General features: G+C 47.3%; 1 protein-coding gene across 1 annotated transcript in view; it reads left to right on the forward strand.

Moving 5' to 3' along the window:
* The window catches only part of LOC149331575 (uncharacterized), a 41,397-nt gene that overhangs the window by 19,954 nt on the left and 6,104 nt on the right, over positions 1 to 15,339 (forward strand). The window contains exons 7-12 of the mRNA XM_089557374.1: positions 2,447 to 2,656; positions 5,657 to 5,870; positions 6,769 to 6,922; positions 7,671 to 7,792; positions 9,414 to 9,564; positions 14,448 to 14,624. Coding sequence (XP_089413500.1) covers positions 2,447 to 2,656; positions 5,657 to 5,870; positions 6,769 to 6,922; positions 7,671 to 7,792; positions 9,414 to 9,564; positions 14,448 to 14,624 — 1,028 coding nt within the window. The remainder of the gene's footprint in view (positions 1 to 2,446; positions 2,657 to 5,656; positions 5,871 to 6,768; positions 6,923 to 7,670; positions 7,793 to 9,413; positions 9,565 to 14,447; positions 14,625 to 15,339) is intronic.

Raw genomic sequence — 15,339 nt, forward strand, 5'->3', positions numbered from 1 at the left:
TTTTATGCTGGCATACTCGCAAATTTACGCCTGCAAGAAGCATTTTACCGCTGTTAGCAATAACAGTTTTATGGGAAACATACTACTTTAGCTACCACTTCAGCCCTTCACCGTGGTTATGCGCCTCCAAATCACGTGATACATGACGTCACACCACGTGACACGATGACGTCACGACAGTGGAGAAACGGGGGCCCACCTCGCGCCGTCGCTGTGGTTGTGCACCTCCAAATCACGTGATACATGACGCCACACCACGTGACACGATGACGTCACGGCAGTGGAGAAACGGGGGCCCACTTCGCTACGTCGCTGTGGTTTTGCGCCTCCAAATCACGTGATACATGACGTCACACCACGTGACTTGATGACGTCACGACAGTGGAGAAACGGGGGCCCACCTCGCGCCGTCGCTGTGGTTGTGCGCCTCCAAATTACGCGACACGATGATGCTTCGCATTCTCCAGGCTTAACCAGTTAAGCCTCAGCCATTTTTTGAAAAGGACTTCGAAGCCATGAACGTAGTCCGTGGTTAATAGAAAATAGGTTTTTTGGCTGCAAATTTGTGGCAGTCCTAATGCATCAGAGCATCATGCTTCAACTGTTCCATGACAATTGTTAAACATTTTGCTTCAAAAACTAATAAAAACTTTTCTTTTGGTTTGGGGGCAGCGAACAATTTTTCTAGCGCCAATCATTACGATTCATCTGGCTTAATATCAAGTACTTTTTGTTTTGTCTTGTCAGTGGGGAGTTAAGTAGTAAAATGTGGGGCATAGGGTTCCGAAGGAGCCCAGGGTTTATCAGGAACGCAGTATTTTAGGGCTTTGAAATATCCTCGACATCATGGGATTATCTAACGTGCGGTGATCGACATCGCACGGCACGCGATCCCCTTCGCCTTTTGCCTCAATCGAAACGCGGCAGCCGCAACAAGGATTCGTCCCGGCACCTCCTGCTGGTTCGCCCAATGTTTTAACTACTGGGACACAGCGGAGGGTAGTGGAGATGTTTGCAGCTGTTAATGAAATAATCCAATAAAACCGAAATTTTACTGACCTGTTACAACCTTTGTAAGGATTTAATAAACGGTCAACTGACACATAATGCACACTCGGCGACAAAAGTATCTGAACGCTGTACTCCGTAAACGAAGCCGGCAGCTTTATTGAAGCAAAAGCTTCCCTACAGGACCTCGGGCTTTTCTTCGCGGCGCTTGCGGTTTTCACCTTGAAGCAGTTTAGAGGTCAAACCGCCGTAGAGACATGGTGTGCTGCTATAGTGCTACTCAAAGGTGCCACATAAGGTCATAGTTCAGGTCAGGCTCATGGTGCAAGGTCATGATCAAAGTGAAGTCAAGGTCAAACAAAAATTTGCTGACGGTTTATCTTCGGTTAAAGGTGGTGTGTAAGGGAAAGCTTCACTCCCCCAGCAACGCTAAGAGTGCTGCTGGAGGTTGATGCAATAACGAGACTCATAGTTTGGCTTAGAGGAATGAAAGTTGCACTTACACACCAGGTTTAACTAAAGGTAAACCATAAGCAATTTTTTTTTTGTTGGAGGGCACCCTTGGGAAAGTGGAAGATAAAGATTTTAACTTTCGCCACCAGAAACGTGGTGTACAGCACGGCGCCAGTAATAGAGCTACCGGTTTCGTTTACGGAGTGCACGGTTCAGGCATTTTCGACCCCTACTGTATCTGTTCTTTTAAAGAAGTGCTGTGAAGATTTCACCAAGCTCACAACCCCCAAACCTAGCGCCTCTGGATAGATTGCGCTTTGCACCGCAGAATGGGTCTGCCACTTTTCAACAAACTAACTTGCAATGTAACCCCTGCTACGCCTCGAATGTCCTACCGCGTGAAATGCAGCGAGTTAATCCTTATCGGAGGAGCTACCTTATTGTTGCGCTTGCTTTAAAGGCATTCAGATAGAGGCATTTAGATGATCCAGGCGATCATCTGCGTTTGTGAATACATCGGTGCTCCACGCTTATCAGCTTAGGCCTATATTTGTGAAATGGGCGTCCTCTGAAGCTAATACATGTACATCAGCACTAGTTGCACAAGGACAATTTGCCTGTATTGCAATGTTCGCTCCTAAAATACGTTTTAATGGTGACATTGTATGATGTAGGGGGGTAACTATACATGTCAGTGCGACTTAAAATGCATAAGGATGTAATGATATAAAAGAAATAGAACAAAGTGCGTAAGGAAACATATAAGGAAAGCATAGCGGACTCATTCGTTCTCAGTTAGCGCTTCCGACAACTTGTAATAGGCTTTGCTACCATCAGAGGCAACGAATAAATCGAGGAGCTTCCGGCCAGACAGACGGCTGAACTTTGGGCAGGGTTTACGAAAGTGCCATAATTTTAGCCTCCTCGCTGTGCACGCCGCTTTTAATTTCTTGAAGTGCTACAACGATGTCTTTTATGCTTTCAGATTCGGTCACAGCCTCAACAACTGCGATGCCCGATTCGTTCACACTATCGACGACTTCGGCCGGACAACCTACGCCGAAAACGAATACTACGAGTACTAAAAGAGCTACTGCTAAAACAACGACGACCACTAAACGCACTACTGCTAAAACAAAGAGGACCACTAAGAAAACCACGACCACCAAAGCAACTACGACGACACCTGAAACCTGTAAGTCTCTGCTAGTGCTGGAATGCTATATTCAATTCAATATTTTATTTCCAATCGGAGATGGCGCATTCGTTCTCGGTTCTCTGAGTTGCGAATTGTACGCCTAGTTTGATGCTGTGTGGACTTTATTGGTAAATGGGGAGAAAGGAGCAATGTAGTGAACACATACTCACTGATACTCGCTGATACAGTCAGGCGACTTTAAAGCACATTCAGTGCTTTCGATGTGTACAATGTGAACAGGAAAGAATCAGCTCACATTTCGAACTTCAAATACAATACACTGCAGCGCAGCAAGAGACGAGGATAAAAGAGACGAGAGACGAACACCACGAGCGCTCGTCTCTGGTCTCATGTGTCCTCGTCCTTTGCTGCGCTACAGTGTATTGGAACTATGTACCAATAAGCCTAAAAAGCCACGCTACTGAACTATATTTAAATACTATAGACCGAAAATAATTCAAAAGAATGAAGCTACAAACAAAAAAAGTAATGAGTGATTATGGCTTTCTTTATGCCCCCTCTTTTGGTGCAAGGCTAATAATGTGGTACCAGCCTTGCCGTGAAGAAACTACGTGAGGTTAACGATGCATTTCGTTTTACCATCACGTGCCTCCAATAACTATCATTTTCGCACAGCACAGCTGGTAGAGATATTAACAACCATGAGGCTGAGTTAAACCACTCACTCTTAACGGTGCTCTTGGCGTCAGCTGAATTTTGTTTTTGCTGACAGCATAGTGTGATGGTGATAACGCAGTTTCATTTTCTATTTTTGTCTACCAGTATTCTTACCTCACGCATGCCGCTCAATAGACATGGTAAAGCTTGCCTGACCACAGTTGCTGCTATCGCGTGCCTGCATATTGTCCACATATGCGGCCTGACAACTACACGAGGAGACGAATATCACTCTTCGTTAAACCTCCTGCAGATGAAATGGGAAAACTTTGTATATATTAAAGTCCTTTTAGGTTGAGGAAGTAGCGGTCGAGTAATGAGCGCATAATTAAATGTCGCTGATGCAGCAGTTCTTAATTTTTCCGGCGACATGACAGTTTTAGGCGGTTGCTCGTCAAAATTACTCCTGCGCGCTTAACTCACGGCCATTCGAAACATCGACAAGCCATCTGCTCCGTCTGGGGCTCTCTATTCATTTATCTTCATCGGGCTTTGAAAGCTCTATCTGACATTTTCCTCTTTTTCGGTCGGTTAGGGATTTTATTTTTTAGAGGCCACAGGCTTTTTTTTCAAGTTTCCTTCTAAAGAGATACGGTATTTGCCTTTTGCCTTAACATGCTGAAAATTTCGAAAGGGTATAGCACGCAAGAAAAGACAGACACCATAGACGCGCTTAAGTTTCTTACCCACCCTCTAGGCTATTACTTGACCTGGAAAGTCTTTTCAGGGGAAATTTTTGCTTTCGGGTTATACATCTAATTCATCAACAGCCTTACATTTTCTGGTGTCTTGGCCTTCGACGCCATTTCTTAAATATTGGCTGGGCTGCAAAATTGCAAATTCTGGAGAGCTGCAACCGAGCAGAAGAGTGTTTCCTATTTAGAGGAGGGAGAGTACAGTTCGTGGTTCTCACAAGTCTGGGATAACAAGGGCGGTTGCTGCCCGCCAGTCAATCTTCACCAGTTGATCCTGGCTGGATGGATTAGAAGAAAATTTGCCATTACTCAGCGTTAGTGTTGTACGTGTAATAATGAGCAAAGTATCAGTGATTTTGGAGGAAAGAAAGTGGCGCTATGACATTTCTCGGTGGACACCAAACCGGCGCCGTGATTAAAGGGAGGAAGCTGGGAGTAAAAGAAGAAACAGCTGCCGTAGTTGATGGCCGCGCATTCATCCTGTGGATCTTTAACTTGCACTCACATCGCACAGCACACGGGCGGCTTTTGAGTTCCGCCTCCATCGAAACGCGTACGCCGCGGTCGGCTTCGATCCTGGAAACCTCGGCAAAAAGTCTGCGCAGTTAGGAAACCGAGGTCAGCGATAAAGCCAAAAGCACTTTTACACATGATGCTCGAACTCTTACAACAAATTCTAAATGACTGGAGATCACGGCTCCACAGAAACATATTTCTGTGAAGCCGGATCCTGTAAAGTTTACTTCCTTAGTGAGCATATAACGCGCGTTATAGGGTGTGCGTGGGTTGATGCAACCGACGCTGAGTTCCGCTGTGTCTAAACCGACTCGGAGCGTCTCGAGTCCTCCCTTATTGTGCATTCAAAAGCCCTCCGCAGTCTAGTTCTTCGAAAACTGAATCAGCATGCAGCGGGCTTCAATTAGACGAAGGCGGAGTTCCAGTGCTACCGCACGAAAAAAAAAAAAAATTATTTCAGAGTGCGTCGCCTCTTGTGTTACCATTTTGCGCGTTAACCGTGTGCTGCACATTTTGCGCCTGTGCAATAATTACATGCTAGGCAGTGTGGCTCCGCGTATTTTAGCGGGTGACGACAGAAAACGGCGTGAATTTTTCTTTTTTTTATGCTGTCCATCCATGGGTGGAAAGAGCTTTTGCTGTCCATAAAATTTTAGAGTTACAGAAGAGGCGTTCCTGTTTCTGTGTGAGCTGAAAACTCTACGATCTATCGCGGCTTACTTTTGGCGCCGGCCACTGCTGATAACGCCCGAGCTGCCAATTATTTGTCAGACCCCGCATATGCCACCAAATATTTGCGTAACGATGCCCAGCAGTGCGTGGCAGGAAAACAAATGAGCCGACGGTATAGAAAATTCACTGGGATACGGTGGCTGAGGCGGGCGCAGGATAGGGTTAAATAGAAGTCACATGAAAGGCTGCTTTAAGTCAGAGGACGCAAGCTGGCTGATCATGATGGTGATGAGAATAGAGAGTTCCGGGCGCTCAAATATTTTATTTTGTTTAAACGCTGTTCTCAGCGGTGTGCCTTGTGATAGGCAGTTTTTGCATCACCAATAGCAGAGTACAGTCCTTTAATCAGGTGTCTCTTTCTCCTGCACGCGGACAGTCTCGGTCAAAGAGCTGGTCTGCACTGTGGGGGCCTCGGCCGTGGTGGGGTACATGATGCCCCCGGACGGCCTCTGCACCTACCTGTTCTACACCGACGTCGTCGTAGTCGCCAATCAGCTGAACGCCGCCGAGACCGACACCAGCTGGGAAGTGTTCCAGAAGGAGATCAAGTCGCGGAGGAAGACCAAAGGCGGCATCTCATTCGACATCCAGTGAGATCCGCTGTCTCTGTCCACTTCTTTATGGCCCGTGCCGACTATGGCGTCAGTGGTGGAGGGCGGCGGTATATTGGGTATTGGCGGGAATTATCAAAAATGGGCTCATTACTTACTAGGCTGATAAGATTACTACTGCAAGCACTCACACAAGCATACCTTCTATTACTTCCGTTTTTGCAATCTGCTCTGCTTCAATGCCTCTGAACTGCGATATCTCGGTTTCCTTTTTGTGTCTATCGCATTAGCGGGCGGTTCTTATTCATTTTACAAGTGCAGCCATTTAAGAATCGGCACTGTAGGCATGTGAGTTAATGTTTGTAACGCTCTGTAAAGCTCAGCAGCTGGACTATGAACGAATCGGTAAGGAAATACTCCGTACTAAATTTGCGAATCTGCCACTAACGACCGATAAATGCGTCCAATATTGTTTGCGGTTTCTCCCGCTCGCTTACCTATTGTAAAGGATTGACATCTTGCTTATCACCCCAACGAAATATAAATGCTGCCGTCTCCATGGTCTGTTTTCTAGCTCAGTCCGCGGCGTATCCATGACAATTATGATACCGTACCGTGAAATACTTGACGTGTCCTTTTTGACTACCCTACCGATGCATGTCGTGAGAAAAGGTGGTGCTTAACAGCACGAGCTTCCAGTTAACAGCGACGTACCATGACGTCATGATCACACCTCCCTTTGAAGCAGCCAAAGGATGACAGTTCGTATCTTAAGGCGTGTAATTTCTCTCGTTTTCTTCCCGCTTATGCTTAGCGATAATGCCAAAATCCTGGCGCTGCTACGCAGTTAATGTGAAGTTCTCATCCTGAACACTACTTTTGCCTACGACAGTACTTCAGCTGCCCCGCGGATTGCTTGTCCCTTAATCCGTTCCAGGTACGCGACGCCCAGCCAATTCGACAATCAGGGTGTGAAGAACCAGTTGAACAGCTTGGCCGCATTCAACATGAAGAGTTACGGGCTTCTGACGCTAATGACACCAGTCGTGAGGCTGACGACTCTTATGGTGAAAGCAAAAGGCGTGCTTCAAGTGAGTCCCAGAAAGAAGCGTTGCTTTTTCCAAAGTTGTGGCAAGCGGGCTCAAAGGTTTCTTGTGTACTGAAGGATAAAAGTGGAGATGGGTGGGCGTGTTCGGGGACCGACCCTAAGATAGGGTTCTTGAAACTCTTAAATAGGGGAGCAGTACCTTAGCAGACCTGGCTCAAAGCAAAAATAATCTAAGTTTAAAAAGTGCAGATAAAAAGGGTCAGTTGATTTTTGTAAAGAGATTTTGTCATTTTGGGCGGGGAAGCAGCCCGCTTCAGATATAACCAGAGTAACGTTCGCTGTACCGAGGATTTCCACTCAAAATGCAAAGAATAGAATCAAAACGGTGTTGGTGGTTATGTGGAGTCCGAATTTTACTTGTGGTGTGTCTGTCGATAATTTCTCAGTCATTTACACTAAATTAAATGGGATGTCTCCTACCAGTGTACCGTGAGGTCAATGTGCTGTCAGCACTTCGACAGAGTTAATGCTTATGTGGCAAATATCCACGCTAGGCTGGTTACTAAAAGAACAAAACATGCATAAAGGGTGGGTACAGGGAAGAAAAGACGGATATTTTTTATCTTTTTGTAGTTTCTGGCGTGTGATATGCTGCCTTATATTTCGCTATAACGCTTTTGTTTCCGTATTAAGACATTTCACTCTAGACTTAAATTTTGGTCTGCCTGTGGTTGTACTGATCAGTTTGTTCGAGCTGACCCAATTTTTTGTAAATTGCTTTTTTTTTGCAGAAATTTAAAAACTTGCAGGGAAACGACCACAACAGGAAAACAGTATTAGCGATGGGCATCTACGACTACCACGTTAGCAATGCATTTGACGTATACAAGGCGCAGTTCAAATTAGCAGTCGAGTAAGTATGCACATTTGCTTGCTTGCATTGAACGTCACTATATATCACTCCGGTAAGTGCATAAATGTGCGGATGATACTCTATAATTAACAGACTGCCCGAGGCAATGAAGATATCGCATGCACAGTCACTGGAGTTGGTAGGAGACAATAGTGGGTAACGAAATAGCGCCTTGAAAATCAGTGAATTCAAAGTACGCGCCTATCAGGCAGTCGAAGAGACGCTACACATTGTATCGTAGTTTATTTTAAAAAAGCACGTTAAAGAACCCCAGGTGAATAAATTTCCAGAGCCCTTCACTACGGCGTCCCTCATAGCCTGAGTTGCTTCGGGACGTTAAACCCCAATAAACCAAACCAAAAAAAAAAAAAAAGGTGCAGCAAGTCAAAGACCCTAATTTTATGGTATTCTGGACACGCTGTTTTCCCCTGAGCCTGGAAGTTCCGCAGTTGCTGCACAGCTAAAGTTCAGAATCAGTATTAGGGAAGAAGTCACCCATGGTCACCTCTCTCCAAATGCAAGGATCGGGAGTGCCTTATGTGCTCGACTGTGTTGTTGAAAAGACACTTCATGGGCTGAAGAAATTCGACCGCATGCGTACACGACAAGTAAGGGCAAAATGCACTACGGGACAGAAGTACACACGCTTGAGCATCAACCGAAGGCGGCAGCTCTGCTGCGAGAAGGCGGAGCATAAGCCGCACTGGAATGCTTACAAGTGTGACACCGAAGCGAGGTAATCGTTAACGGATATGCATCGCTCTTTCTAACATACAGCAGGCCATAAAAAGTAAGAAAATATTAGGCAGAGAATTAATAAAAATGTTGCAGGTATCGTACGATAACGGCGATCGAAAAGAACCGGTGCACAGATGCTCCTACTCGCATTCGTGTGCAAATACGACGCGTGCGCGAAAAGGTCCTTGTGTGTATGATTTGACACCCATAGTTTCGGAGCCGGCTCGGCTCCACCTTCAGTGGTGAGTGGGGGCAGTAGCCGGCGTCTTTAAGAATGCACGCTTTCCGTGGTTTCAGTCACTGATGGCTGACATCAGATAATGGCGAAGATTGCGGACTTAATGCTTCCACAGACTTTACGTTCTAAGCGATCTACCGCACGCGCAAAAGGCGGCGGCGGCTCCTGTGTGCATTGTTTAACAGATGTTCAACAAGTGTTCTGAATTCAAACACCAGGAATGTTTAGAAGCTGCCAAGATTGGGAAGTCCTGTGGGTGACAAAAGCGTGCTTTTTGAAGAATCCAAAGCTGGATTCACGCTTTGCCTAAGGCTGCAAGTAGGATAAGAGGTAGATAATTAAGATAATAACCTAATTCACTGAGGTATATCGTGTTCATCGCTAAATAGGCTTTTATGTTTTACGCGAACTGCGCGGGTCTATAAATACTGAGATCAAACCTTGGCTCCCCCCCCCCCCCCCCCCCCCCTAGTTTTATTTTGCAGCAAAATAAATATGTTAGTTGCCTGCCCTGCGTGGTGGCGAAAGAAGTTAACTCTGTCTCGATTTCTTGGCAAATTGTTTCTCATAGGTTCACATGTAACGGGGGCTAAGGCAGGAGTGAAATCGTCACGAACAGGTAGGTACCTCTACGTTCCTTCGCAGAACCGTGATGGCCGACATTGTGATAGCCGTCAGCTCCACGGGGTTGCAGGAGAATGACGACGATTGTGTCGCAGCGCCGCCCTCCGCCTACAACACCAAGGTGTTTCACATTGAACCAGCGAAAACGACGTCGAAGAGGTACCCGGACTTGGTAAGACTTGGTAAGAGAGATGATCTCGAGCGCATCTCTCTTAATTTTGTCCTCCGCTGAAACCATATTTTAGGGCACCGACGTAATTGGCCAACTACGGGACACTTATATACCCACATCTCTTCAGTCGGCAGATCCACCCAATAGCCTCCACCTAACCCAGAACTTGATGCCGACATCACCTTAAACGAAGTCCGCCGAGCACTCTTCAGTATTCGCCGCTCTACATCGCCGGGGCCGGATGGCATAACGTACAAGGCACTACTGGACGAAGTCTCCCTCCAGGAACTCACGGAGCTCTTTAATAACCACTGGCAAGCTGGGACGCTCCCATCAGCCTGGACCCATGCCAGCATGCGATTTATACCCAAACCGGGCAAACCCCTCACTCTTCAAAATTTGCGCCCCATCTCCTTAACAAGCTGTGTCGGCAAGCTCTTCGAGCATGTCATTCCCAATCGCCTGCAACCGTTTCTAGAAACAACAGGCTTTCTATCCAACGTTCAATTCGGCTTCCGCCCAAACATCTCGGCGCAAGACGTACTTCTTGCCCTTAAAGAGTCCCTCTTTTTCACCAGGCGCCGTGCAGCCAGTACGCGAGCCATACTGGCCCTGGATATTCCTAAGGCTTTCGACACAATAAGCCATGACCATATCCTCACGACATTAGCCACCACGGGATGCGGCACCCGCATATGGCAATATATTCGGGCCTTCCTTCAGGGACGCACGGCAGAACTCCACATTGGGGATATTGCCTCCCAGCCTTTCCCCCTGCCTATCCGGGGAACCCCACAAGGGGCGGTTCTATCACCTTTACTTTTTAACATTGCGCTAGCGCCACTGGCAAAGGCCCCTGCTGCTATCCCAGGGCTGCACACAGCCATATACGCGGATGATATAACCCTCTGGACAACGGGAGGATCCCTTGGAACAGCCCAGGATATCCTGCAATCTGCCATAGACATCACCACCACTCATTTAGCAAACACAGGCCTCCGTTGCTCTCCAAATAAATCGGAACTCCCGCAACTGAAGCTCGTCCCCAGTGATCGAACTACACATGTACGGCAATCCAGTGCCCATTGTGCCTCAGGTGAAGATTCTCGGCCTTCTCATTAGCAACACACTCGATGCAACCACCACCCTTCAGCTCTTGCAAAAACAGACCAAACAGGTCGCTGCACTTATCAGGCGGGTGGCAGCACGCAATCATGGGCTGTCTGAACGGGAGACCCTCAATATGACAAATGCACTAATCATTAGCCGCATTATATACCACCTCCCATACCACATACTCACTCACCGGCAAACACAACAGGCAGACATCCTAATACGCACGGCTGTCACCTCCGCCCTACGTCTTCCACGGACGGTTAGCACGAAACGTCTCCTGGCCACTGGTACCCACAATACAGCGACCGAATTGATAGAGGCTCAACGCACCAACCAATTAGTCCGCCTGAGTCGCACAGAAACAGGACAACGCCTACTGCGACAGCTACGTCTCAATCCACCCATTCCCACCCCAACAAGTCCTACACCTTACATGATCTCTCTGCGCACTCAGGATCACGATGCCCCTACCGCGCAATATGAGCGCGTCTCCATCAGGGTAGGCGGCAGGCACGAGCGAGCTATTACACGAAAACATACAGCAACCGCTCCGATATCCTTTATGTCGACGCGGCAGAAAATTTGAAACCAGGATGTAGTCGAGGGTTTGACGGCATACCGTCTGGTCAGGAATCATGGTGATGAGGATTGCTGGTCACTGGCCAAAGTCAATAAAGAAAGACGTTTCGGGAGCGCTACGGCTCCCTTGTTCACTATGAAGCAATCGGCGCACGGATCCGTCCTTTTGTAGCACTCAGTAGCGTCTTTAATGATTTAGCATAGATAGGATGTAGAGTCCCGTCATTCCTGTTTAGTGTGTTAGACGATGTCTGTATGATAAGCGACTCAAGGTTCTGCCGTGCTGATGTGTTCTTTTCTGTTGTCAATATCTTTACTTGATCCCAGTTAATCTCGTGGCCGGATTCTTGCACATGCTCGGCGATGGCGTTAGATGTTACTTTCTGGTTTCGGACGTCGTTCTGGTGCTCTCTCAGGTGTCTCCTAAAGTCCTTTGTCTCACCAATATATATTGATGAGCAATCGGCGCAGTCAATTTCATACACTACGCCTGGAAACCTTTCACGAGGGAGCCTGTCCTTCACATTCACCAGTTCTGTTCGTACCTTGCCAGCGGGGACGTGCGCGATGTTGACACCATGCTTGCGGAAAATACGTGCAAGCGCTTCGCTAATTCCCGCTACGTATGGGACAGCAGCTCGTTTTTCTTTTGGTTTTTCTGTGCTCTCGATTTCTTCGGCAGGCTGATTCGCTGGCATTCTTCTTTCGGTGTTCCTACAAGACGCTACTGAGTGCTACAAAAGGACGGATCCGTGCGCCGATTGCTTCATAGTGAACAAGGGAGCCGTAGCGCTCCCGAAACGTCTTTCTTTATTGACTTGAAACCAGGATATTTCACGGCAGTCGCAGCCTATGAAGACGGCACAGTGGGGGCCGCCGCCACTATCCGTACTAATTCGCCTGCAGAAGCGGAAGGAGCCGCCATCGCACTTGCTCTGGCCCACTCCACCATTGACAAAAACGTAACCGAAATTTGCACAGATCCCCAGGCCGCGTACCGCCACTACCTAAAAGGCGTGGCGACGCCGGCAACACATCGTATTCTTGCCACAGTCACCTCTCTCGACCGAACGGTTACTCTGTCGTGGGTCCCTGGGCATGCCTCGATCCCCGGTAATGAACGCGTTCATGCGCTGGCCCGAGAACTCTCCTCCCGGACCCCGGATGATCAGGCACCCAACCCTGCGAAAGAGGCTACATCGGTCCTGTATACATATCATCAAATTACAACATTCTACAAACTCAGCCGCATGACACTGCCACCACCCCACAGTACCTTGTCGCCCTCATCCAGCGCCACATGGCGACAATTACAGACAGGCTGTTTTATTTCCCCCCACCGTCTCTCATGCTTTCACCCCACCTTTCCTCCTGATTGTACCACCTGTGGCGTGCCCAAATCCACACTTTTCCACTACCTTTGGGAATGTCCTTCCCCAAAGGCAGTACCCCCCATCCCCAATCCCACTCATTCTTCCTGGGAGGCTGTTTTACGGACCGCTCAGCCCGCCGGCCAGAAGTGGCTGGTGGATCGGGCTTTACGTGAAGCGCAAGCCCGTGGACTCCTGGACCAGTAGGGGACCACCCTGGAAGATTTTTTTTTTTGGTGTAATAAAGTTGTTTCCATCCTTCCATTCCATGACCACGATTGTCTTACCCTCGATGCTTTCCTGTCCTCTCTTCTCTCCTTGCCTTTTGTTCGTTTACGTACCGTCTTTGTCAAAAGTAACCAGGCTGCATGGTTTGCTTCTAGCTTGTATGGTGGAGCCTTTGTGGCTTTCCTAAAGATGAAAAGATGTTGGAAGGTAAGAAGACCCCCATTCCTTACCTTTAACGACCATTTCAGCTTCAGGGAAGCTGTAAGCGTTCCACTGTACGAGCTAGAAGCAAATCATGCAGCCTGGTTACTTTTGACAAAGACTGTACCTTTCATTATGCTTCCCTCTCTCACCACGCTTCTTGTAAGCGCGATTCAGTCGACGGGCCACCTATACCAGCTTCCGCGAAAACAGATTAAGCGTCGAGGAGCGACTTGGGCGGGAACTTCTATAAGAGCCTGGATGGATGGATGGAAGTTAAGAGCACTGCCTTTGAAACGGGGTGGCAACATGCTCCACCACGTTCAGTGTGTCTCTTTATTCATATTTCTGGAACCTATCTGTCGAATTTCACAGCGTTATCTGCCAATTTGTCATTTTTCTTTATTTTTCTATCTTTAGTAGTTTCGTGCTCTTTACGGTTATCCGGTTTTCTATACTGTATTTATAACCTTACGTCACCGCCGTGCTTTTAAGCCACCAATCTTTCAATTGCCTTTTGCCAACGTCTATCGCAAATTCATTCACATTGGCTTTGTTATCTCTAAATCTCAGGACCTCAGGCAGTGTGACTGTGCCCATATCAACATCTAGATAGATATTGACACATTCTAGTGAACTATGCTTCATTGTTTCTACGTGTTTACTCTACTCTGCAAATGCGTCATCTTTCTGGTGAATTTATTTTCTTAGCTTCGAGTTTAAAAACATGCATATCTGGCTTTACGTACCGGCATTGCTTCTGGTTAAAATAGACCGATTGGTTCTGATTTGCATTTTCAGTTTTCTACACAGGTCTTTAACAAACAGCAGAAGAACGTAATACCATTAAATAAAGAGGGTGTAAGTAAGAAAGGAGTGTGGCGCACAATGAAAGCGATCCCGGCCGCGGCGGCCGAATTTCGATGGAGGCGAAAACGTGTACAGAACCATGTCAGTGCACGTTAAAGAACCCCAGGTGGTCAAAATTTCGGAGCCCTTCACTACTGCGTCCCTCATTGCCTGAGTCGCTTTGGGACGTTAAAAAAGCCCAATAAACCATACATATTGTTTTAGAGTACAGTATAGTTGGGCTACAGCGCACGTCCTGCCAAGTTCTTTGTGTCCTCCTCTTAAAATGCAGCGCTGGATTACTTTTTCAAAAGCATGGTCTCATATTGCCGGCTTTTTTATATAGTTTCATAACTTTCGTTTCTTTATGAGTAGGGTCTGAGGCACGCTGCCCCCGATTATTAATTCCACCATTACCAATGCCACGACGGCCCATCACCATACGTTCACGTGTGATATACCTATAATTGCACCTTGTACGCGGGATATGATTGCTTAGCACTACATGTGCCTACGTCCGTACAAACTTCGCGTGTGCAGAAAAAACATGCGGTCCTGGTATCAAGGGACACCGTGTACAAGACGCCGCACGCCCAGATGGGACTCTCGTTCGAGATAGGCACGCTCTTCTACAGGATCAACCAGACCGGGCTATTCTTTGACAGGATGGTCTACACCTATTGCCTCCACTCCAGCATCACCCATTTGGACGTCTGGGTGAGTGAATATCGACTTTACACAGGCGACTCTCAATGGGGCCGGTAGGGCATCGATCTGTATGATCAATTGGGGGCAGCTATGGGCAGGTATTCGTTCGGAAGTGCTGAATGCAAATAAATCGAGGAAGTAATTTTAGATACGAAACCTGCACTACGACAATGGCTCCAACAGGTAGCTATTGCGGATGTGGATAAAGTCTTCCTCGCAGGCGCGGATCGTGGGAGAAGGCAAATTTCGCCACTTCCCTGAGATCCCGTGAGCATATTCGGGTCACTGATAAGAGCACTGCCTTGCTTATCGGCTTGCGGTTGGCAATAAGCCATCTAGAGCCGTGTGATTTCATTCTTTGTGCTTAGTGTGCAATTGCTTCTAGCTGTCATTGTTGGCCACACTTTGAAATTTTTACAGTCATTGCTCTTGTTTCTTTCAAAGCGGGAAGTGATCACATAGATGCTAAGGCTCCTATAATGCTCGAGTAAAACAGATTCATCAAAGTCTTGTGTATATAGATAAGCAGCTCTCAAAGGCAACTAAGAGCACAAAAACAACGTCCGATAATTAAAATAAAAATGAAGAAGGGGCTAATCTGAAGATGCCTGGGTCAGTGCAAGCACCGGGGAAGTCATTATAAGATTAAACACTTCTAGCAGAGTCTTGCAGTGAGCAATGACAATGCAGCTCGGGTGAATGCCAATCTTATGCTTTTAAATCA

The sequence above is a fragment of the Amblyomma mixtum genome, chromosome 8 (assembly GCF_055824585.1).
Source record: "Amblyomma mixtum isolate Tamu chromosome 8, ASM5582458v1, whole genome shotgun sequence".
NCBI lineage: Eukaryota > Metazoa > Arthropoda > Arachnida > Ixodida > Ixodidae > Amblyomma > Amblyomma mixtum.